Consider the following 24050-nt stretch of genomic DNA (forward strand, 5'->3'; position numbering starts at 1 on the left):
GAGTTCATTCTCCCTGGTCATTCCTTGTGTTTGGGCCACTTTCGACGTGCGCACTGTAAAATGCCGTTAACGTTAACGACGATGTTAATTCCGTCAATTTCGCATCCCACTCGAACATGTTGCACCATGTAGGAGATGCATTTGTTCTCTGTCTCTCTTCTTGTCGCTTCGAGCGATTTTTTCAGGAAAGCTCTTCATTTAATCATACCGAAAACTCCACGTGCTTTAGACTTGATACGTGACGTCGTGCATGAATTCCTACCGAATTCGACAAGAGCCTTTCTGGATTTTATCGGGGCGACCAACCTCTCTTGTTTGTTTCTCCTTTTTGTTTCCCAACACACTTTATGGCTCTTTCTTCGAGGTTTTTTCGTTTTCGGTGGCCTTATTAGCTACTGCCTAGAATCGGCTTTGTGCATGCAACAGATGGAGATAATGAAACTTAAACTTGTGTCGATAAAAAGCTTCAAATCTTGTTTGCATGTGACTTATTAAGCCACGAGTCCCCTCCCATTTGTGACTGAGAATGCGAAATCGTTGGGACCATGCCAGTCCAGTCATGCTTGCATCTCTCATTCTTCCCTATGATTCATGTTTCTGTAGTTTATTTTGTCCTCGTGGACATTGATTCGATTTTCCCAATTGATTTCAGCACGATTTCTCGAAACGGGGGATAATTGATTCGGACTGAAAATGGCAGCATTAAGAGAGAGACATTCAGTCGTTTTCCGGCATCAGGCAGTTCAAAGGAAACTAAACCTTTTGCGTTCGAGTTAAATCTACCCCAACAGCGAAATCGCTTTCCCTTTTTGGGGGGCCACAATATGACGCACAAAACCCCAAATAGCTGGAAAAATACCATTCCTCGAAATATCATCGATCCGAGCATGTTAAAGGGACATCCTTGACATTTTAAAATCTCTGATTGCGGGATTTCATTTGGACTGAATAATCAATGCTATGAGGTGGCTGCGATTCGTGTCAAGGTTCTTAATAAGTTGGCGTAGATACGGCAAGGGTGGAAAGACAACGACGAGGGACGTCTGTCCCTTCAACGAGATTTAATTTTAAGTTCATCGATTTAAAATTCAATTTATGAAGTATTGCATGACGTAATATTGTTTTTGTTCAATGTGATCGTCGAGGGCACTGCCACTGTCATTTCTTCAACACAGTACAATTATAGAGGGTGTCGTCTGCCGTCTGTCATCAATATGGCCGCCGGGGACAAAGTCAAAGTCATTGCCATCGGCGGCCATTTCGCAACACTATGTACATAACAATGTAGATGAGCGTGAATAATAAAGTGCCTTATTTAAATTCGATAGTTTTGTGTTGTGATTTATGCCTTTCAATCTTGCCGCCTTCGCAAACACGCGCGTCCAAAAATAACCCCTCCAAAGCTAATTTTATGTTAATCCCGTTCAAATTTAATCTGCAATTTTCAAAACAAATATTGATACAAATCTCCAAATAAAAATGTTTCTGTATTTTTTAACGGTTGAAAATCGTCCTTCTCCTTGTCCTCCTCCCACGTGCCGTGGCTTCTCGGCCCCGGCTAATAATCGGCGAAGGTGAAGGCGCAAAGAGAGTAAACATAAACCCGCACTCGGAGCAGTTAAACCTCTATTATGTGATTAAACGAGTTCTAAACTCCGAAACCGTCTCTGTCTGTCTTTGTCGGACGGGCGGTGTTGCCGTGTTTGCGTCCCCGTCGCGCTCTATGAAGCGGAGTAGCCGACCGGAACATTAAAGATCAATACCTACTTTAACTGGTTGTGTTCGGGAACGATGAGGTTTGACGAGGGGAGAAGAGGATTTAATTTAAGTCGCCAATCAGGTGATTAAAATTAAATCGCTAGTTGTCAATCGCGAATGACAAGTCAAGATGTCATAATAAAAAAAATAAGTTTGTTTTATTCTAACCTAAAAGGTTCTCTGAAGTGGCGGATGCCGTCAATCGTTAATTCGATGTGTCAGTTGTCAATTATATAGAGTAAGGTTACTATGTCACAATAAAGAGGTGCAGAATTCTGGGGGATTTTTGTGCCATTTTAAAGCGTTACGTTCATACTGATGTAATATTTTTGGGGTTTTACGGCACTGTTTTCTTCTTCTTTCTTTGAAAAAAGCTCTTTTTGAAGTGCCAAAAAGACAAACGAATCCTTTATTAGTCCCTTTGTGGGACGTCGTGGGCCTATAAAATCCGCGAATTGTTCCGAGTAAAGTAAGCTTGGCACGTCATTTCTCGAGGCCGAATCCGCTCTCCCTGCTTTACATTTCTCGCTATACTCTCGTCTTTTCCCACCGAAAAATAGTTTGTCTCTCTTGTCAGCGTGACATGTTCTTTGAGTTTATTAGAGATGCCTGCTTTAATATGCGCCCAGATTTGCGAAGAAAGATTGATACGCGAAAGGAAACAGTGAAATTTTCCAGATTGAGCGCTTTTTTTCAGTGTGGCAAAAGATACTTTGAGAAACACCACGTAACCATTAAAGTTGGGAACAGCATTTATTCTGCATATATACGTTCACCATTGATTCCCCCATTACATACACATCAAATTAATTAATCGATATGGAATTTTCTGAAGCGTAAACGTTTAAAGCTGCAAAGTTTGTATTTTCGTGCCGAGTGCGACGTCTAATAATAATCTCCTTAGATCCAGATCATAAATCATAACCTCGCATTTGATCGGTAACACATGCTGCCATCTGTAGATACCTAATTTATTTCTAACGCAATTGCTCATTATTATTGTCTAATTAATTAAAAGTAGTCTTGTAATTATCAAGTAGCCAAATCGAGTGACAATTGTTAATCGTTTTGACGTAGACAGCGGGTAGGTGTTTTGGCACTAGAATTATTATACCGATTTGCATTAATGATTACTACCACGACTTTTGGCTCCATGATACACGAGATTGCTCGTCGGATGGTTTTTTCATATGTTTGTTTATGCAGCATTATGTCAAACGTCTAATGCCTAGAAATAATAACTTCAGCAGATACGCCATTTTGAGTTATACATATATGTATAGTTCCGAATTTGTTGGAAAATGCGCCGGTGAGGACAACCCTAAGCAACCCGGCCGAAACATAACCTCCAATGGCATATTATGTCAAACTTACTGTCTGAATTATTCACACTTGCATGCAGTATATTCGCGTTTTGACCCATAGGTGGCGTAGTTATCTTTTTGAACTTTCTGACATTGCTTGACATGTATAGCTTTATCGTATGTTTTGTTTCAGGTGTCACCTTCGTCGAGCGATCCCGTAACGCATGCAATCCAGAGCAAATTGGGCGACTTTTCGCGGGTATTGCCGTATTTGGACCAGAAGGACTCGTCGGGTTTGATTGGGGTCGATGGGGTGCCCCCGTCCCCCGGCCCGATGCTTCAGAGGGCTTCGCCACCGTTGCCAACTATAACCTCGTCAAGGTGAAACAAGATTTCTTCTTAATCACGTTAAAATTTCGAAGAGCAATACTAACCTCTCCTAACCTCCCATATGAAACTTTTACTTCTGAGAAGCGCTTACGCAACACTTTCGTCTACGTGGACCGTAACAGCCACCGCATTGTTCCTTCCACAGAAGAAATCCCGCATTATGTGGGGTTCTTGAAAAAAAAATGAATTATATGTGTGTCTACACAAAACAGCGCTGAAATCGAAATTTGCGAAATCCTCTTTCTAGGTCAACACCGCTTCGGATTCCATTCAAATTTAGCTGTGTATTACTTACGTACTTTCCTTTTAGTGCTTCTTGAAAGGCAGAAGAACGAGGGTTATGTGACGGTTACAGGGTGTAACAGAAAAACGTAACATTCTCAGCAATGAGGCAGGGAAAAAAATTGTCTAATTTTTTTTTATTGCTTTGCCTCCGCGTTTGCGTTCGTAAGGACCCCTTCGAAGTTACTAAATTGTGTCTATAAGTTTGCCACTAACTCTTATAGTTACGACACCGATTTCTCATATGAATTACAAAAATTCTTATTTTATGCATAATTTTTCAGAACAGAATTAAGGTTGTCAGGAGCGTACTAAGATACAAAAAAAATATATTTCAAACTCGAATTTTGCGGATTCAATTTATCAATAAGCAATCTTTCGACGGGTGTCAATAATTTCTGATAAGGAGATGAAGTTGAATTTTAATCTTCCCAAACCTGCACCATTTTTAGTGTAAGGTGTACTCAATTAAGCCTCTGTCTCTAGGTTACAAACATCCCCGGACCCCCGGCACGAATTCAAAAAGCCCCATCAGCACTCAATGCATCCCCCGCCATTGGCGGGGCACCAACGAGGGGGCTACGTGAAGCCAGCGGAAGGAAAACCTCCTTACGGAGGCAGGGGCGGCTATCCGGGACAGCCGGTCAAGAGGGGATCAGCGGCGGGAGGACATCGCGCGAATGGTATAGTGCCCGCCAAGGGGCCTCCTCCGCCCCTGAATTTGACGCACATCAGGCCATATGAAAATGTAAGTAGCGATACAAATTCCTATTAATTAGAAGCATTTCTTATTTTTTGATCCTTAAAGAATAACTCATCAATGTGGTACTCACTTTCGACAAACTTTTTATGGGAAAGTGATTGCGACGGACAGTTTTGACGTAACCGTCGGTTACTTCGAGAAAATTCGCGACATCGAATATATATTTTGCATGAATGTTTTCGTTCATCTCTACTGCAAATTGAGTATCGACTTTTGTTTACAGTTGATTTTAAGCTGGAAATCGCACACATGCCTACATCGTAAAAACCCCGTAATAGCCCCACAACAATGTTGCAAATGTTACCGATTACTCTGCTCGGGAACGCTCGTTCTTTACCAGTATTTTCGAGATGTTTACCAAAACAATAGTATTATATGACAACAAAATACCGATGCTTGTTTTGCCAAGATATCTCCGACATTTTGGCCGAGAGATAGTTTACGTCGATGCTCAAATATTAAGCGCATTTGATCCTGTAGTAAACCGATTAAAATTACAAATTACCACGGTTCGAGACCTAATAGCTGATGATCCGTCTTTGCTACAGAAACTTTCACTGGTCTTTGTTCGAGATTGCTCCGCAATCTAAGCCGTGTGAAAATTCCTTAGCCATTGTGCGTTTTCAAATGGCTGCTAATTTTCTTAGAAAGACGGTCAGGCATAGTTTATCTTCCATTAACACGTTTGTTTACGAGCGGTCAATGCGAGTTCCCCCGCAAAACAATGCGAGTCAAATTTAAACAGTCATGTAAATGGAGCGAGATGGGTTGTAATGGTTGAAGTTTGTATTGACTGCTGATGATCGTGGAATAACGATCATTTTGAAAGTTGTTTTCTGAAAAAAAATCTTGCATTTTGTACAATAAGCCAAATTAATGTAACCTCAATACGTTTCCCGCGAGCCTGAACACACGAATAACTTCGGAAACGGTTCGTTTCAGATGTTAGAAATTTGAATATGATCTCCTTATTTAATCTTCAGGAAAATACGAATTCCTAAATTAGACTAAATGTTTGGATTAAACAAGGATTGTGGCAACGACGCGTTTAGTAATGGTTTTTTTCCGAATATCGTCATTCGACTTTGACAGCTTTGCGTAATTTTCTGTGAAGCCATATAGAGTTGCCAGGTTGTATAAAAACTTGAGGATACATTTCTCTCTTAACGAACTCACAATGCCTGCACAGTCGACGCGCAGGGTGATTGAAAATATGAAAATAAGTCAAATATACCACTGCCTCATCATTCATTCTGCGTAGCCCGCAATCCCCCCCTTAAAATCTTAAATCATGCAATAAAGAGTCCTTTCCTCTTAGAGTCAGGCAGCGACAGCGACGCCCAGAGAGTCCCTACCATGCCAAACTCCCGTGCCCCACGAGCTGGACACCATCCTGAAGGAAATGATAATGCCGTCCACCCCGCTGACCGCCATCGCGGCCACCCCCCGGATAGATTCGGACAACAAGTACCACTACAATCCCCTGGTCAAGGTGAGTGACTGTCCATTGCAATTCGGCGTTTCGACACAAAAGAGTGCGATTGTGTCGGAATAAAATGCACAACGGGGATTAAAGATTCATTCAATCAGTGGCCCAAGGCCGATCTCAAGTAACGGGAATGGACGAATTAATCACTATTTTAAGTCGAATGAAGTGTGATAATGTGTATAACTTTTTTTTTTGCAGATGCCGGAAGTTGTTGCACCGATTGCGGCTCCAGATCGTAAGTATCAGATTTAACCAGCAAATGAACAAACGTATGGATGAGTGTCTCTGAAAAGTTTGATTTGCTCCACCATAAAGCCGAGAACAATCATTTCAATCGGTACTACAATGATTAGCACGTATTTAGTAACTCCGTACGCTTAAATCGTACTTCCTTTCCTTATCTCGTTCGGCGATTGAGCGCGCGCGATATCGCCCGTGTCGAACAATTCTATTAATATTATTCAGGCAGTGTATTAAATAACAGGGCAGATAAACATCGTTTATAATGCACAGGCAGCCATTAATATATTATTAAATGTCGCCTGTTGATGATTACGATTGTTGTTGCGGAAAGCGCATATGCTATGGCAACGTCGGCTACGTCACACATACAGAGGGGCCGCCGCTCTTGTTTCACTTCCTTTCGGGCCGGATTTCCCACCGTTTGCTTACTTTACCGCGGCGAGGTTTATTTATTTTGACAGAAAGACATAAAGTTGACGCGAGGCCTCTGAGCGTGCCAGATTCAACACTCAGTGGTTTATGCGGCATCCGTGAGAGAAGAGGACATTTTACTTGGGATCAATTCAGGAATTGTCCAAAAAACTGCTTTAACTTCCCAGTAGTTACTAGAATACGCTCTTTTATGGCGATTCTTAATGTTCGGAATGACCTCAAAGATGTATTCTAAAATTAAATAATTCTCGACTTTTCTCCGTCGTTCGTGCTCTGAACTATTTCCATAATAACTTGAAAATGACTCTTTTGTCTATCGAAAAACGTGGCTAATTCTCATATTAAATTTGATCCTTAATTACATTCAAGCTTATTATTTGTTACTCGCTTAGTTTATGTTTTGCAGCGCCTTCGTCATTAATGTTAGTTCACAATACATTTTGACAAAGATTATTTCCCCTCAGCGCTAATTTTTTCATTTTTTAAATAAAATTGACAGGTACTAATTTATTCTAAATTCTAAGAAAAGACAGAGGGTAATGAGGAAAACGAAGCGTAACAGCTGACCCTAATAATTTAAGTGGGGAGACTTGAGGGTTCTCCCCTCTTTGCTCTACGACATGGATAGTCACGTAGGCCTAATAGGACGTTCCCTTAAAAAACGTGGCAACCTGGCGGGATGGTTGTTGCAGTCAGTCGTCCGCACTTCTGTCGACATTCAACAAGCGCGTCTGACGCCATTCGGTGTTTACGCTTACGTAATGGCCGTCGGTTGACCCTCCGATTAAAGTGGAAAAAGGCGATTTCCTGACTGGAAAAGGCCCGGTTCGGCGTGGAGCCAAAGTTTGCCGGGTGGAAAAGTCGCGTTTCGTGCCGGAAAAGACTTAGTCGCGCGTTGTTTATGTACAAAAGCGATTTTCCTTTGTTTGGTGACGACCCGCGAACACATGGCGCGCGGCGGTGCGCCACGTTGCCGCGTCTTGCCTTGTGCCGATTTCCCGCTCGGTCTGTTTACGTGCGGACTGCGGTGAGGATCATGTCGTCGTGACACCTGCCGGATAAGATTAAAACCACTTTATCTGGAAAACCCCCGTAATGACGGAGTGCTCAGTAGTGCAAAGGAAGATAATCTTGGATGCACGGCAAAAATATTTTCCCGTGCACATTATTTGCCCCGTCTAGACTGTTCGATCCGACGGTGGTGACGAAAATAACTGATGGTGAAGCCCTCCCTCTTTCGTCTTGATTAAATCTTTGAGAGTGAATATCGACCATTGTTCACCCGGAGGGCCATAAAGAGTTATTAAAAGGGGATTTGACCGAATGGCGACGGGATATGCTGGGGGGCTGTTCACCGCGCTGCAAGGGGAGGCGAACGGGGTATACGAGAGGGAACAGCGCTCGGGGTATCATTTCTACGCGGAGGCTTCCACCACCACTTGCGATTTTTCCGAACTGTTCGGCAACATTCACGGTAAATTACAGGGAAACGCATAAAGTGACAGGAATATGTGAAAGTATCACTTTATAAAAATCGAGTGATGCCATGAACATCACCTGTGACCTGTGACATATGCGGGGTTAAAAATTGAACAAATATCAAATTCGATGACTGTCGGTCTCTCTAATTTCTACAATAGCTGAACAATTGATTTCCATGCTATGTCCCCGTTTGTAATTAGTTGAAAAAGCATGCAGGAAAAACTTACTTATGGTTTTGCCAAATTCTTTAGGATTTCCTAGACACACGGAAAATTCTTCCGGATTTTTGTAAAAACCGGACTTAAATTTTGAAGAGAAGAAAAACAAGCTAAAATGTCAACTAAGACGTAGGCGAAAGAGTAGAAACGCCACTGTTGTTCTCTCAAAACTTTTATTTTTAAATATATATACCCATAGTTTCACTAAAAAACTAGGAACGCCACTAGTTTTCCTGAAAAGTTTCCTTCCTTGATGTCAAACTCTGGAAACGACTCAAAATCCCTCAACGTTGTATGGAAAGAGTACGTATTTAAAAAAGCACATCCTATATATTTCAAAACGACAGGTCATTAGTGTAGATCTGTATTCATTGATAAAACGCATAAGACATCTCCCAACTACCTTTACACCCATAATAAAAGGACAGTTAGGCCACTGAAATATTGTCAATAATTGACCAGGGTAGATGTACCCATAAAATTAATGAAAATGGAATGAGTTATTTGAATCAAGTGTCGCTATATGAGATGGAGAATGGTGCTACCATCCATACAGGGTACCAAAAAGTTTGGTATGCCACAAAGTACACGTTTGAAATGCCGTGGATTGTTTGAAAACACTTACTCTCATGTGTGTATATATCATGTTATGCGCTTAATGGATTTCAGGCAACAAACCGCATTTAAAAGTGAGAGTTAGCTTATCAAACTGTAGTTTTTCGCGCGATTCAGTTACAAAATCAATGTGTATCGGTCACCCGTCGCATTTGCATACAAAGCCTTTTGTGTATGTGTGTCGAGGGGTCTTTTGTACATTAATTCCTTTCGAAGTCTATTCGGTGCAATTACCGATCAAACGTCAAACGAGCTTCATGTCAACTACAAATTCCAAGTCCGAAGTCGAAAAAATCTAACCAGAGAAAAATCAATTCAATCAAAATCAATTAAAAATGTCGAAGAGACAGCGACAGGTAAATAAACTGGAAAACATACATAAATAATTTAAGTTACTGCCAGAAGTGACATCCGTAGGATGTAACTTGGTACTATAGTTTGATTGGGTTCACGAATATGTTGATTTGTCATAAGCATTGAAATAAATCGAGTCGTTTCGCGTACTCTTTCTATATATACTAGACGAATGTTGTTCGGAAATGGGGACAAAATTTGAGTAGCGGCAACGTCGCTTTGATGCAGGTGAGGTACCGCCGGGTGCCCCAACGAACGGTTTCTCGAGGTACCACCGCCGCAGCCGCGTTTTCTTTGTTTCCGTGGCCGTCGGTACCCGTTTCCGGCGGTGTCGCGGGTTGTTGACACAATCGGCCACTTGCGGCGTAATCGGCCCCATGATTGCGTGTGGTTTTATGGGCGCAGCCTGATACGCTCAATCAACGTCTCTTTCCGATAAAATCGATGGGGCTTTTAGTACTCACTCACATGACAATTACCCGGGAAAATGGGTCGAAGAATCTTCTCTTTGCAGGTTGCTGGTGTAAGTGGGGACGTCACAGAGAGTGCGTCCGCACCGTGGGAAAATGGCGGTATTAATTGGAACGATTCAGGGATTAGTGTGGCAGGCGGATTATTAATACATATAGGAGCGGGTCTGTTATGAGATATGAATTATGGGTCAAATTCAATTTTTTCGTTGTTTTTTTTTGTGTGTAGAAGTGGGTACCACCTGTTGCGATGGCGTGTGTACTGTGCGGCACCTGCACCAGGTGGTGTTGAGCCTCCACCGGGTAATCATCAAGAACATCTTGTTAATAGATCATACAGAGAACTAAAAGAGGAAAATTCTAGGGGTACCACATGCTAAAAAGTAGTAAAGAAGCCAAGCCAATGTGGGTTGAGCTATTATGAGGTTCTCGTCTTGACTTTTAACCCCGCTTGTTGATTTGGCAAAACCAGGAAAAGAGGTTCTTTTCCCCAAAGTACTAAATACAGTCACCAAAACGTCAACAAAGATTTGCAACCGAGTCCTTTGTGACGAGTGTTATCTCAGTTAGTTTTAACTGAGAGCGGTGGGTAATTCCACCCCTACTTGCATGTAAAGCGGTTTTCCCAATAAAATAGCTATAAAAAAAAGTTAGAGTTTGGAAATAGGGCTCACTCTAATAGAAACCGAAATGATTATTTCATTACGCCGATAAATTGTTCCTTCTCGGAATCGGTCTGTGATTGGTGTTCGTGACGCTCGATTGACGGAGCGAACCTCGACGTTGAATGCCACGAAATTTCCATTTATTTTGTTTTGTTAAATTGATTTTGATCGTACAAATGTATTACCGTTTCGTGCGTGTCAGGCTTACGAGCGACCACGCATTCGGCCCAATTAACTGATTAAAAAAATTAATGAAATTTATTGGTGCCACTAATATATTAAATTAAAACGAGTTTAGGTAACGACGACAAATAGTGGTCGAACGAGACGCTTTAAAGACACGGTCCGGGGGCCCCACAATGCACGTTAAAATGGCTTATAATTCACCATAACCTGAAACCCATTCTACCTGAAATGATTGGCAGGTTCGTCGTGAAACATTTATTCGAGAGGTGAACGTTCGTTTTTCCGATGATGTGTGGTCTTCCCTTAACTGGGCGAATAGTGTTGTCCCGGTTATTAATTTGTTATGTCGATAAGTCTAATTGGCGTGGCTCATTGAATCAAACAAAAGTCGAATTTCTCAACGAGTACAACACATCTGCCGTGATCGGGGCAGGTCCGAAGCAGCTGACAGGAACGGCCCCAATAAACATGGGAGCGCCCTTTATATGCGACGAAGGGCGAGTTCTGGGAGTTAAGATGCCCCCATAAAGCAATAAAGCAACGAGCAAAGTGAACGGTTTTTTTACGATGATGTCGGTTGTTTAAATCTGAATTTTGGTGTTCTGTGATGGGTAGTTACAATTGTAAGTAATTTAAGGTATTGAATTGTCGATAGCAAAGATGTCAGTTTTCCAGGAGGAACACGGTCAAAAGCCCGTGAAATAAGGAAGGAAAAAATAATTAAGTGCCGCCCTTTGTTGTGGAGACTGTTTCCTTGCGATTGAAGGGAGTATCTCTGGAGGAAAACAAACTTTTAATTAACTCGGTTTGTTCCCTCTTAAAAACTCTTTGAAAATGCTGCCAGAGCGGCAAGTAATAATTTAAGAACGCCGAAGAAATAATAATTATTAGGTGCCGCATTGCATGCAGAGAATCATCTGTAGAACATCCCCGTTTTGGAGGGCGGTTGAATGAAGTTTTGTCCATAGATAATTCATGGAAAAAGCAATTTGGTGCTATTAAAAAAACTTGGCGATATTCCGAATAATAAATGCTTTGAAGTACAAATTTAAGCGACTTTAAAACTGTTATTATTATTTTATTATTTTTGGAGTTAAAGCCTCAGGTACAAGTAGAAGTGGTATTGCGTACTATTCTCAATGAAAACTAACTGAGAAAGCCCCCCTCAAAGAAATCTAACGGGGGTCATGTCTGTGGAGCGCGTTGGCTGATGATGTTCTGAGTGGGTGACCATTCGTCTTCCCGGAAATCTGTGGAAAATATGTTTAAAAATGTAATCTTCATTTAAGCCACAGTCTAAAAGCTGTCAAGTCGCCTAAAGATAAAATCTCTCTAAGACAATAATACCAAGAATCTGTGATATTGGAGCTATTTCTGGAAATGCACAGTGCAATCTCGAGCGGAACGAATTGAAAAACTTTTCACTAATTTAGTTTGCTTAAGCTCTCCTTTATTTGCTCGCAACTTAATTTCGAGTTTGGGGGCACTTGAAGACTCCCGGTGGCAGCAGGTCTTTGACGCCCAGTTTAATATAGAATTTATTGCAAATTTCGAATCGATTTATTAATTTCGTTTTCGTTTCGTTACAGGAACGGAACGGGCCAATACAAGGATCCCCTCAACGTAAGTAGACATTTTCCAGAGTTGAAGTTAAGGTGTTGGTAATAATCACCAAAGGAAACTGGTGAATTAATCGCTCCGGCGCGCTCGCGTTCAAAGAACGCGTACATACATTATGCATATACGCGTTCGCTCATTATGACGGCCGATATGCAGATGATTATGTTACCATTGAAGTTAAACGATGATTTAAGACCGCGATACTCGTTTTTGCATTGTTGTTTTACAGCATTGGACGGATTTACAGTGATGACGTGCGCGAGGTTTGAAAACTTTCAATATTTATTAGCGCCCTAGTAATGGTAATTATCCAGCGGCTAATTGTTAATTGTAACGAAGTAGTACACATATATATATATATATAGAAAGTCGAAGGTTGTTCTCCGATCCCAGTTTGATATATGTTTTTTCCAGAGACCTTCACAACGATCTCGAGCTGTCCGAGGAGAGTGATGATGAGACGAGAAGGCACCAGATTTTGCCATCCTCGAAACTAACTGTCGATAAGTAAGTGCGATGTTGGACTAGCTGCATTTTGGCCTCCTCCCTAGCCGTTTCCGTGACCTTAACACCGATTTAATTTACAAAGGTCAACTAGCTATTGCATGAAAACACCGTAATGGGACTGCTTTTCAAGTCGACATCTTGTGGATTCCTATTGTAAATTCATATTGTAAACCCCAATATTCCGCTCTCTGCAGCGGATAATAATGTTTTGATCCATGCCAGTCCATTAATCCTATCGATCGTTCAGCTCGAAGGCTCATACATATTGTTTTAGTTGATTATCCGAACGTTTCTCATGACTTCAATGCCTCCGAGGACCGATGTCCGACTAAGATATCCGATCATGGCATGTAACACTAAAAATAAAAGTGCACCACATAATGCGCGCAACGACAACTGTCGAGTGTTGTCCTAAGTTCTAGAATTTATTAAAAAAATCTAGTACTTCTACGCATATCACTTTTGGAATATATTGTCACGAGGACTAGGAGGAATTGTTCATTAATATCTACATTTCCAATCACGTTCTCTATTCATCTAAAGCAGTTTCTTTATTCTATATCTAGAATGCTCTCACCCATTCACCAAACGCCCGCACCGCATCAGTCGCGCCACCATCACGAGCGGCCGCCGCCTTATGCAGCCCCCGACCCACTCCCGCCCGATCCCCCGCCGAACTGTCAGTCTTCTCCCGCTTCCAGTTCGAGCGATTCCGGAAGCGACTCCAACGAATCGGACAGCGAATCAAGTAGCGACGAATCAGCGGGTGAGGACAAGATTGTGACTTCACAAGCTGAGCGGATGGTCGCTAAAGAAGAGAGGAGTGCAGCTAGTGCGGCAGCGGTGCAGGCCTCTTCGCCACATCGCATGGAGGAACAAGAGGGCAAAATGCGGTGGAATTTGGCCAGTTTCGTTAATAGCCAAAGCGATCCGGCCCATTCCCAGCCTTCACCCTCGAAGCAAGTGCAGCGAGCCAGTCCCGATTCGCGCAAGCGCGCCGCTGAGTCGACTAGCGAGTCGGACGAGCGGAGCAGCGATTCTACAGATCGAGCGGTTGTCGAGGCGCAGCAGCTCGCTGCTTTGGGGAATCTGCAGTTGCTGAGCAGTTTTTCCGACACTGACGATCAGCAGGAAAAAAAGCAGGTGCAGGAAAAGTCTTCTATAAATAGGAGACAACAAAAGCGACAAAGGCATCACTCGATTGTTCGAGCTTCCAGCAGTGACAGCGATTCGAGTAGTGAAGTGGAGAAAGTGGTAAGGACTTCGCCGTCAAAAGCGCCCAAACCGGTAGTGAGGCCTAGTCCACGTACCAAATCAATTGATTCGAGCAGTGATTCAAATCACGGAGAAATGCAATTAATGCCTTCAAGGATATCTCTGGAACCTCCCAGGTACTAATTTTCAAAACCCAAAGAATGCCAATATTGAATATGTTTTTAGGGTTCCAGTAATTGGAGCTCCTAAATCAATGGTCGACGGTTCGGATTCCGAATCGGACCGTCCTCAGAAAAGGTGTAATGCGTCAGCAGCAACACCAGTGGTCAAGACAACGAACCCTCCCCCAGTGACGGACAAACCTGTTAAAGGAAAAGGAAGGGGCAGGCCGAGGAAAATTCGGCCCGAAGGGAACGAGAGCGAGGCACCGCAAAAGCAGAAGCAGCGCGGGAGACCTCCGGGTACCGGCAATAAGCCGGGGGGAAAAAGGTAGTGTCTGAAGCTTTAATTAAATATTAATGTTTTCTTTACTGTTCTATGCGATTGTGTGACAAATGGTTTAAGTTGCTCTTAAATTATGAAATTAGAAATTTAAAAATTTCTTTTCGAAAATTTGAAGGGGTCGGCCGCCAAAAGTGCGTCAATCGCCCCCTCCCTCAAGTTCAGATGAGGAAGTATTCGAAAAGCCAGCAACTCCTCCTGGTAGGAGGACAAAGTCCAAAAAAGACACATCCAGCAGCGATTCGGACACTCCTAATCCATCTCCCGCTAGACGGCGTCCCAGTTACCGTCAGGTAATTTATTTTAGATAGTGATTTTAGTAGGAAAATAACCCCAAATGGTTTTTTAAAGGACTCTGACAGAGAATTGCCGCGCCCAGGTTCTGCAACCAAAAAGAAGCCCGATGATCTGAAACGAACGAAACAAGATTCGGATGAAGAATGGGGTGAGAGAAATAGGTCTAGCGTCAAGTCTCTGTTCCATGAAAGAAATTCTGATAGGTACGTACTTCTAGGACAGAAAAATCCGAGTATAGATACTTTACTAGGTGAAAATTTCTAATATAAACAACGAACATCGTTCAATTCCTCGGTTTCCATGGAAAGAATCCTCCTAGTAAAGTTATCAGTACGTCTATCTCTAGGCCATTAGGGACTTTACAGTAAATATAAAATTAATATTTGTTTTAGAAGCGAGGCAGAACCATTCACTCGGAGAAAGCGCGAAAAGATCAAGGAAATCACTTCACCCTTCAGGCGGAAAGGGCACAAGGACTACAAAACGAAAGCGATGGTGTCAAGCAGCGATAGCAGCAGCGACAATGAAAGACCTACGAAGAAAAAGACGCGTCCCACTAGAAGAAACAGCAACATTAATCGCTCTGAAGTAGGAGCTCACCCATTTTTAGCTGGAAACATTGCTTATTTCAATTTTTTTAGGTGCACAAAATATCAGATTCCGATAGTGAGCCGGACGCCAGACCGAAAAAGAAAATGGATGAGCACAAGTCTATAGCAGATAAAAAGAAGAGCGACACTTTGAGAAAACTCTTTACCCCGAAACGCGATTCGGAGGGTGGGGGTAAAGGGGGCGGGAAAGGCGGCAAAGGCGGCAAGGGCAAAGCTGGTGTTAATGTGATAATAGTCGACGGTGATTATGAAAGAACAAGCTCTTCGGTGGAAGACGAGGCCATGCCGACGATATCCAACCCCAGCCTCTTATCGCCGATTGACCAAAAAGTAAATTTTTCATTAAAAAATATGTTCTTGTGTTTAATTAAATAAATTTTCAGCGCCCTCGTGCTGAATCTCCCAGCGCGAAAGCATCAAAAAGCAGCAGCATCAACCAAAAGACTGAAGATGTGAATCGTTCAAGTAATTCAGGTCGAATGGCGGTTTTGGAAGTAAAGGAAGAACGAGTTCCGCCAATTCATCCTGCTGGCGTTTCATTGATAGTTCGCATCGACATTTCCCGGTTGGATCTCGGCGAAATTCCCGGGCTAAGAAAGCATTTCGAGAGGTAGTTAATTTCGCCGTTTTGCTCTTCGATTTTTCTATGACGTGTTTAGGACACGACAATGGCAACATGAGGATGCGAAACCAAAGACTGAACCCATTGAGAAGCGAGTGAGCGACTGTGAAGTGGGCAGCAGAAGGGGGAAAGAGCGGGATAGTAGTGGTGACAGCAGGAATTTCGACGCGAATGGTCCCAAGGTGAGACGAGAGAGTGTGATTTTCACAAGCTAAAATATATCGAGTGTGTGTAATCTGATGATTTTGTAACCGAAAAAATGTTTCTTTCAAAAATTACACTTTTTAAATCTAAACAGGAGAGTCATTATTAATTGGCCTCGTTTTCCATTGATGACAATTATGTTCTGATAAAGTCTTGACAAATTATTTTCTCGTGAAAAATACAATAAAAAAGACAAAATATTTATTACTATTCAAAATATCTTTTAGCCCAAAGCGAAGAAGCGCAAAAGAAGAAACAGCAACAACTCTGAATCCTCCATGATGTCCACTCTAAGTCACAGTAGCGCGGCTAAAGGGGAAAGAAATAAGGAAAGCCACAGTCAAGGCAAAAACAAAAGGTATTTAATCGTCGTTCTCCGAACGACTACCAAAAATGAATCTGATTATATTTAGACGGAAAGACGAAACAACACCTTCCGACGATTACCAACGACCCCCCTCGCAAACAGAGACCCTCAATTCGATACACACGCCCCCGACCAATCACGAGCGGGACGCTGGCGTTCCCAGAGAGTACTACTCGTATTTTGAGAACCTAGACCAACCAGAGCAAAACGAGGAACGAGATCACAACCATTATTTGAGCGAGGCAAAGCGCCTAAAGCATTTGGCCGATAAAGAGACGGACGCCACTGTTCAATGCATGCTCTACTTAGAGGCGGTGCTTTTTTTTCTGCTCACGGGGAATGCGATGGAGCAGGAGGTGATTACGGAGAAGGCGGCGTTTACCATGTATAAGGACACGCTGTCACTGATTAAGTACATTTCGTCCAAATTCAGAGGGCAGGTGATATCGGCAGTTCATAGCAAGTTAGCGATTTTAAGGTGAGGTTTAAGGCGGTAAATTTGGGTTAGTTGGTTTCGTTTTTCTGTTAATCTTTATGCGTAATTATCAGAGACACGGCGGTGTCGCCACTTATTTGTAAAATTACCTATGATGTGTAACATCCATTTTTAATCAAAGTCAGTTTTTTTTTACACGATAGAGATTAACAAAAATTTATTGTTCTTTATATTCCAGTTACCGGTGCCAAGCTTTACTCTTCTACAAGCTCTTCAAAATGCGTAAAAACGACTCGCGAGAAATCCAGAAAGTGATTAGCGAGTACTGTGGAAAGGTAACTTCAGTTGAAAATTTTAATTTAAGAAACCTAACGAATCAGATGTACAGAATGCGGCCATCCCGATGGACCAGCCCTGTCCCACAGGTCAAGGCACTCCATCTCCTTTGAGTCCTACCCCGTCTCCGGCCGGGTCAGTGGGGTCGGTAGGCAGCCAATCATCGGGATATTCCAGTGGTGAGCTACGAGGGGGTTCCGCGCCGGGCCCAGCGGGTCCTGCCGGTGGGACCTGGATACCGCTTTCGGTCTACAACGCTATGATCAAGCAAAATCAGAACTTCACTTATTTGCTCAGCTTTCAGGACTTGTGGGAAGTTGCCGATCAGATGGTGGTCAAGGGAAAATATACAGGTAAGCGCAGTGCATTAAAAAAAGACAAATCGTCATTTAGTTAACATCGGTAATGTGTATGGATGTGTTTTTTATATTTAAACCAAACGATTTCTCTTTCGTTTAGACTTCTTTATAGAGCTGGATCGTCACTGCAAACCCTTGACCATGCACAGTTCGCTCAAGGACTTGGTAAAATACGTGCAAGAAGGGATCAAACGGCTCAGAGGAAATCCCTCTTAGTGTAAATAAAAGCCAAAGATGCGTGTTTAGTTTAGTCAATTGCGCTCCGGTTGGAAGGGAATCAACATATATTCTAACATATTCAACTAAGCAAGTATTCGCAATCAAAAGTTTTGTGAGTAAAACTCCTTCCAAACTATGCGTAACTGTTACTTAGGACGAATTCGACCACTTAAAAGAACACATATATTTATATAAAATAGATACTTATTGATAGTGAATTTTGCGGACGCCCCGCAACGCGGCGCCTTTATATTGTACTTTGACGTCCCTGTACAAAATTCCTTATTAGCCACTTAAGTCTGACTTAAACGCTACAAGTGCGGCAACGTTGTAAGTTTTTTTAGTAGTGAATTTCATTGCTGCTTGTGACTTAATAATTCTCCGAAGCAGGCCGTTTGTGCCTGTGTGACGCATTTCCGAGGCCTCAAACGGTCATTTGTGGCAAGAAACATGTATTGTATATAGAGCTTTTAAAGAAATTGAACTAATGAAAGAGAAGTTGTAAATATAGTTTGCATTTTAATGCATATATTTACCGTTTGTACAACGCGCTGAGTAATATTTAGGCCTACTTAGGAGAATCAAACAAGAAGCGCCCCCCAGTTTGAACGGGCGCCAAATTACTAATGAAAGTAGTCAACTTGTTATTTTTGCATAATATTTTATATATATATTAGGGTAAGTGTGCATATGTACCATTTTATGTATATCTTTGTACATTTTATTACTCTTAAATTATTTGATTTCTATTCTTGTTTTAGTTTCAATAATGTGAGGTTTTCTATACTTACGTTTACTATTTAAACAGTCTAACATCTATCTAGCCACCTCTGTTTCCTTGTTATGTGGTTGGTTTTATGGGAATTTGTGTCCTCCGAAAGTTCAAAGTTCCATTAATTTATGTTGTTTCGGTAATACTTATTTATGTTCTGGTATAGTTTGTTAATGACTTTTGTTCATTTAAGTTTGATCTGATTTATTGGTTCAGGTGCAAAAATGCAAACATTATTAGGCAGGATTTAAGATGATTTTTCAATTCCTCGAACGTTTACAAAATGTGATTTTTGCACCAAGTTATTAGCGCCGCACAGATGTTAGATGCGATTCTGTTGAGCGTTCAGCAAATGACTTCGAAGGCCTTTAACATCAAAACATCTATGACATTTGCACAGACCTCATGTTTTGTTGAACGTTCAAGCTATCTTGTATTTTTCTATGTGACTTCCTATAAAATTATTTTGTGAAGTAAAATTTCGCTATAAAATTACTATTTATTACTATCCGGCATCCATAAATTGAGCAAATTAATTTATTTCCTACCCAAATTCATATTTATCGTTTAGAAATCAAAATGATCTCAAATCAAACTAAAATTCATTCGCCTTTCTTTCCCATTTAGATGGTCGAACATCACCTTGCATAGCGAAATCTTTACCGTATTTTAGATGTACTCTTAATTTTATTTAAGAACGTGGGTCACATTTTTTGTTATTTTACAAATGAAACTTATTTTACATTGAGTTCTTAATTTTCCTTCCTTCGCAGTAGTGCAGTGCGGAGATAAATATATATCGTGCCTAAGTGCAACAAATAGTGTTTACGTCCAGACAATAACCCTAAAGGCTTTTTGTCTGGAGTTTCAGAACAGGCAGTTCATAAATGAAGAATGGGCGTTTAAAATTCAACCCTCTCTTAAAAAGTTTCGTAAAATTGGCAGGGTTCAAAGGAAATATGGAAGTAGGAGGCTGACTAAGTGAATCCCAGAACTTCTTGAAATTGTGAGGCAAGTCGTAGATGACAATCCCAGCACACCTTTAAGAATTCCTTCTTAGCAAGTGGATCTATTGTTTAGCACTTGTTTATTTCTTTTAAAAAAAATTGGAATTACATCCCTACAAGGTACAAGTGTTTCAGGCACTAATTCCAGATTATGAAAAGACAACCAGATAGTGCAATTGGTTTAATCAAACAATGCACGGCGACCTTCTGGACTTGACGTTTGTTTCTTTGAGTTATGTGAATTCACAAAACATAAGAACATAGAGTGCAGAGAATTTCCGTGTGTTTACGGTAGCATCTTTACATCTTCAAAAAATTAAAATATGGATTGCAATCTCACAAAGATGTTTAGTGGGATTTCTTTTTCCATTTCACTATCACAACTGACTGATGTCAGAATATGTCAAGTAAATTCATCGACTTACCTCGCTTTGACAAGTTAAGATATTGATACTTTCAACAGGATGGAGCGACGTCCCATACAGCTAGCTCCCCTCGCTAAAAAATACTATTTTTAAAACTCTGGCACCAACTGAAAACTAAGTACGGAAATGCGACAAGAATGTGAAATCGTTTCTCCACAGAGTCCCATTAGAGTCTTTGATAATATGAAACGTAGAGTTAATTTGTATTTGAAAAATAATGGACAACAATTTCAGCATTTGTTATAAATGGCGTAAGTAAATATTAATTATATTTGTTTTAAAATTAAGAGTGAGGTTAAGTATTGGAGAACAAACGAAAAGAAGCCAGATTTATGTTTGAGATTACGAACATATCAAAGACATACGGGCTCCGTGTCAAATAACTCCAAAGCTTATTTGACCGGAAATTTTTTAAAATACATATACCTCTTCGTATATTCTACTTTCCTAATACTAAACGTTGAATTTCCAGTAAAACACTGCCACATGTGGTGTAATGGGTTCGTTTTGGATCTCCCATAAAATTTACGAATGTATGTATGTATGTATTGGAAACATTCTTATTTCATTGTCATCAATTATTATCATTTAAAACTGTGAAAAAGACTTACCGGCATACGTTAAAAGTATTCAGGATATATTTTTTAAAATTATTATAACAATTAAGATTATCAAGAACATATTATTTTTTAATTGAATTTAAATACAAGTTTCATCATCAATGGAGCTACAATAGATGCTCGATTAAGTTATTAATTATTAAAGAAATAGGATACTTTTTGTTTTCTTTTTTTACATGAGCTGCAGTTTTTCACTCTATGTTATGTAACTTGCTTATTACGTGGGAAATATTTTCCAAAACTGCCCCACTTATTTTTATATTTATTTTTCGTAATTTTTATAATCACTCAAAAAATTGTTTTGATTGGGTTAAAAATGCAATGAGACAGTAACCGCAAAATTTCACATCCTCACGTTCATTTTTGAAGCTTTATTATGTCCCATATTTCTTTTTTTGTTTGATCCACTTATTTTCTGGAATATGTGCATTCTTATCTCACAAAATTGAGTATGCCCCGTTTCTTTGTATGAGGAATTTTAACTAGTAAACGGGAAAGACAAGGAGCCTTATAAAATACATTAGTTTTTCAAAGATTTGTCGTAATCATCGCTTTGTTTAAAATAAATTAATAATTGACTTTTTATAGACTGCAAGGAAATTTATTGTTTCCAGGTTTTTTTGACATTCCACGTCAAAACAAATGAGTTATGCATTGTAAGTTTGTAATAAAAATTACATATTGCCAAATACAAAACATCAAAAATAACTGTCCTTGTGGTTGAAGTCGCCCGGCAATAAATGCACGATGAAAAATATAAACCTCTGACGAATAAGGAGGGAGATTGGTAAGGTAAAGAAATAAAACCGAAAAAAACTAAATATATAAGCGTTTAGTCATTAAACTTTATTATTTGACTAAGCTAGTGCTCCAACACTATGATACCTCTATAGTTCTAACTATATAGGTATCATAATGGTATATCTCTAGAATCATAGAGCCATTATAATGTTGGAACTATGATGGCTCTGTGATTCTTTGCCAAATAATCAGCAAATTCTTGGTAAGGAGTGCGGGTCAGTGGCATCTCCTTCCACAGGTCCGGAGTCAGGTATCCATAAGTTTTAGCGATAGCTGCATATGTCGCTTTGGCAAAATTACCCAAAGTTCCTGGAAAACAAATGAAAAAAAAACGCATTAGGAGGGAAAAGCAATATGTCCTAAGTAATATTTTATTTACATCAAGTCAGACATTTTGGGCCAACACTGAACAATATACTTATCATTCTCTGGTAGAAACCGCGAAAGAAATATATTCATCATAATAATTATAATAAAAATACTCATAAAATATTTGAAATAATCAGAACTTACCAGTAGAGCCTCGAGCCGAGGTGTAACAATCTTCAATACCAGCCATTTGCAGTAATTTCTTGGGGACTGGGGCAGATACAATCCCTGTACCACGAGGCGCCGGAATAAGACGTACTGTTACTGAGCCACATTTGCCAGTTACCTGAAATAAAGTACTTTTAATTAGTAAATTAATAAACATGTAAAACATCAATCTGAAACATTATTAAAAGATCAGATATTCTTGGCCATCATTGGATGAATCCTTTGGTTAGAAACCGCGAAAGAATTAAATTAAATCATCATGTCAATTAAGTTATGAAAGTGCATAAGAAAATATACTAAAACCACTTGCCTTGCAAGGCACAGTATGAGGCTGTCCAATCTTGTTGCCCCAATAACCTCGTCTTACTGGTACCACTGAGAGTTTTGCTAGAATGATGGCTCCACGAATGGCAGTGGCCACTTCCTTGCTGCACTTAACACCAAGGCCAATGTGTCCCTTACTATCTCCAATGGCAACAAAAGCCTTGAACCTAGTGCGTTGTCCTGCACGAGTTTGCTTCTGCACCGGCATAATTTTCAGTACCTACCAATAGCAAGTCTTCATTTAATCTTAAGCTTACATAAGTAGCTGTAGCTAAGAATGAAAACAAATTATCAGAAATTCTAAGCCATCATTGATGTACTCTCTGGTAGAAACCGCGAAAGAATTAGGAAAATCATCATGTAAGGTAAATCTTTTCTTGATGAAATCATATCATCAAGTATAATAGGAAATACCTCATCATTCAAGTCGCTTCCAATGAAGAAATCAATAATTTCATACTCTTTAATAGGAAGGGAGAACAGGTAGATTTCTTCCAGTGACCGGATTTTGCCATCTCGCACCAAACGGCCAAGTTTGGTAACTGGTACCCACTCCTTGGAATCTTCCTTACCGCGTCCACGACCACGTCCTCTTCCCCTGCCTAATAGATTTTTCTATCAAAGTTCGCCTTAAGATAGGAAATAAATTTGAATTCTACCTCTGCCTCGCCCACGACCGCCAGGTCCTCCTCCAAAACCTCCGCGGAAACCGCCACGTCCACCACCACTACCGCCACCGGCTGGAGCTGCGTCCGCCATTTCTGAAACATAAAATCAAGGAATATTAGTCAAATGCGAATGACGTCACCTTTTCTAGTTGTAGATAGAAAGATTAGTTAGAAATTCTGGTCTGCCACTAAGTAATTGGTTCGATTTACTCTTAGAGAGAATCTGCAAAGAAATTTAATCATGGAACCAAATATGGTGAGAACGGATTCGGAAATTCTTTTTTTTAAGAAATAACACAATTAAAAAAACATACAAAGTAACTGGAAGTAACTCTAGTTCTGTCGGAATTAAGAATTTTAACGTTTAGTTTTCTAAAAGTACAACGTGGTTGCCCACTCACATGGTCATGTAAAGTGGTAAAATTCACGGAATATGCTGAAATAGGAGCAAATAAAACACCGTCTATAAAATATACACCAAACATACAATAAGAATTTAACTAAAAAACAATAATAAACACAAAATAAATACAATTTTATTTTTTTAAAAATGGCTAGGAACTCACCGTTAGATCCTTTCGCTTCGACGTTTACGAAAGAAAGAAGGAAGCGGTGTGGTTCTAATGTGTAGTTACCTCGATTTTCCGCGTCTGTCTATAATGACACTAATGACATTTCGTTGACCGCAATGTTACAACTGGCAATGACGTGAACAGAATACTATGTGGTGCTGTTAAACTACGTAGTTAATTTTCGCGTGAAAACACGTATACGCAAACATAAATAAACGTTAATCAACTTTATAAAATGCTGAAGAGCTTCGTTTTATGTGAATAATATATTGTTTATTATGCAAAATTTCGTATGTATCTAAAGAAAATCTGAAAAGTGTAAAAACGCTTGCATAGATAGTTTGCGAAGTTGCCATGTTATAGTTCGGAGTTAACCATT

At 40.4% G+C, this 24050-nt stretch overlaps 2 protein-coding genes across 2 annotated transcripts in view; one reads left to right on the top strand and one right to left on the bottom strand.

The window, feature by feature from the left end:
• The window catches only part of lilli (lilliputian), a 31552-nt gene extending 12087 nt beyond the window's left edge, over positions 1-19465 (top strand). The window contains exons 3-21 of the mRNA XM_066298414.1: positions 3256-3443; positions 4221-4482; positions 5816-5989; positions 6185-6221; positions 12241-12274; positions 12686-12778; positions 13345-14169; positions 14219-14482; positions 14613-14787; positions 14846-14994; positions 15184-15379; positions 15433-15732; positions 15786-16012; positions 16062-16206; positions 16456-16586; positions 16642-17073; positions 17270-17366; positions 17420-17720; positions 17827-19465. Of these exons, the coding sequence (XP_066154511.1) occupies positions 3256-3443; positions 4221-4482; positions 5816-5989; positions 6185-6221; positions 12241-12274; positions 12686-12778; positions 13345-14169; positions 14219-14482; positions 14613-14787; positions 14846-14994; positions 15184-15379; positions 15433-15732; positions 15786-16012; positions 16062-16206; positions 16456-16586; positions 16642-17073; positions 17270-17366; positions 17420-17720; positions 17827-17942 (4146 nt within the window). The 3' untranslated portion in view covers positions 17943-19465. The remainder of the gene's footprint in view (positions 1-3255; positions 3444-4220; positions 4483-5815; positions 5990-6184; positions 6222-12240; positions 12275-12685; positions 12779-13344; positions 14170-14218; positions 14483-14612; positions 14788-14845; positions 14995-15183; positions 15380-15432; positions 15733-15785; positions 16013-16061; positions 16207-16455; positions 16587-16641; positions 17074-17269; positions 17367-17419; positions 17721-17826) is intronic.
• Positions 19466-21586: 2121 nt separating this feature from the next.
• On the bottom strand, positions 21587-23802 carry RpS2 (ribosomal protein S2). Its single transcript, XM_066298420.1, has 6 exons — positions 23666-23802; positions 23091-23192; positions 22846-23033; positions 22418-22651; positions 22084-22225; positions 21587-21879 (listed from the first exon to the last, which is right to left on the bottom strand). Exons 2-6 carry the CDS (start codon positions 23188-23190, stop codon positions 21713-21715), a joined length of 831 nt encoding a protein of 276 aa, XP_066154517.1. The 5' UTR covers positions 23191-23192; positions 23666-23802; the 3' UTR covers positions 21587-21712.
• Between the last annotated feature and the right edge of the window lie 248 nt (positions 23803-24050).

The sequence above is a fragment of the Euwallacea fornicatus genome, chromosome 30 (assembly GCF_040115645.1).
Source record: "Euwallacea fornicatus isolate EFF26 chromosome 30, ASM4011564v1, whole genome shotgun sequence".
In the NCBI taxonomy this organism is placed as follows: Eukaryota; Metazoa; Arthropoda; class Insecta; order Coleoptera; family Curculionidae; genus Euwallacea; species Euwallacea fornicatus.

Bases quoted from the DNA above. Each gene is read 5' to 3' on its own strand.
- RpS2 (XM_066298420.1), bottom strand. From the start codon at position 23,190: ATGGCGGACGCAGCTCCAGCCGGTGGCGGTAGTGGTGGTGGACGTGGC. The intron at 23,034-23,090 runs GTAGAATTCAAA...AAAATCTATTAG, and splicing joins CGGTCGTGGGCGAGGCAGAG to GCAGGGGAAGAGGACGTGGT. The intron at 21,880-22,083 runs GTAAGTTCTGAT...TTTGTTTTCCAG, and splicing joins CTCGGCTCGAGGCTCTACTG to GAACTTTGGGTAATTTTGCC.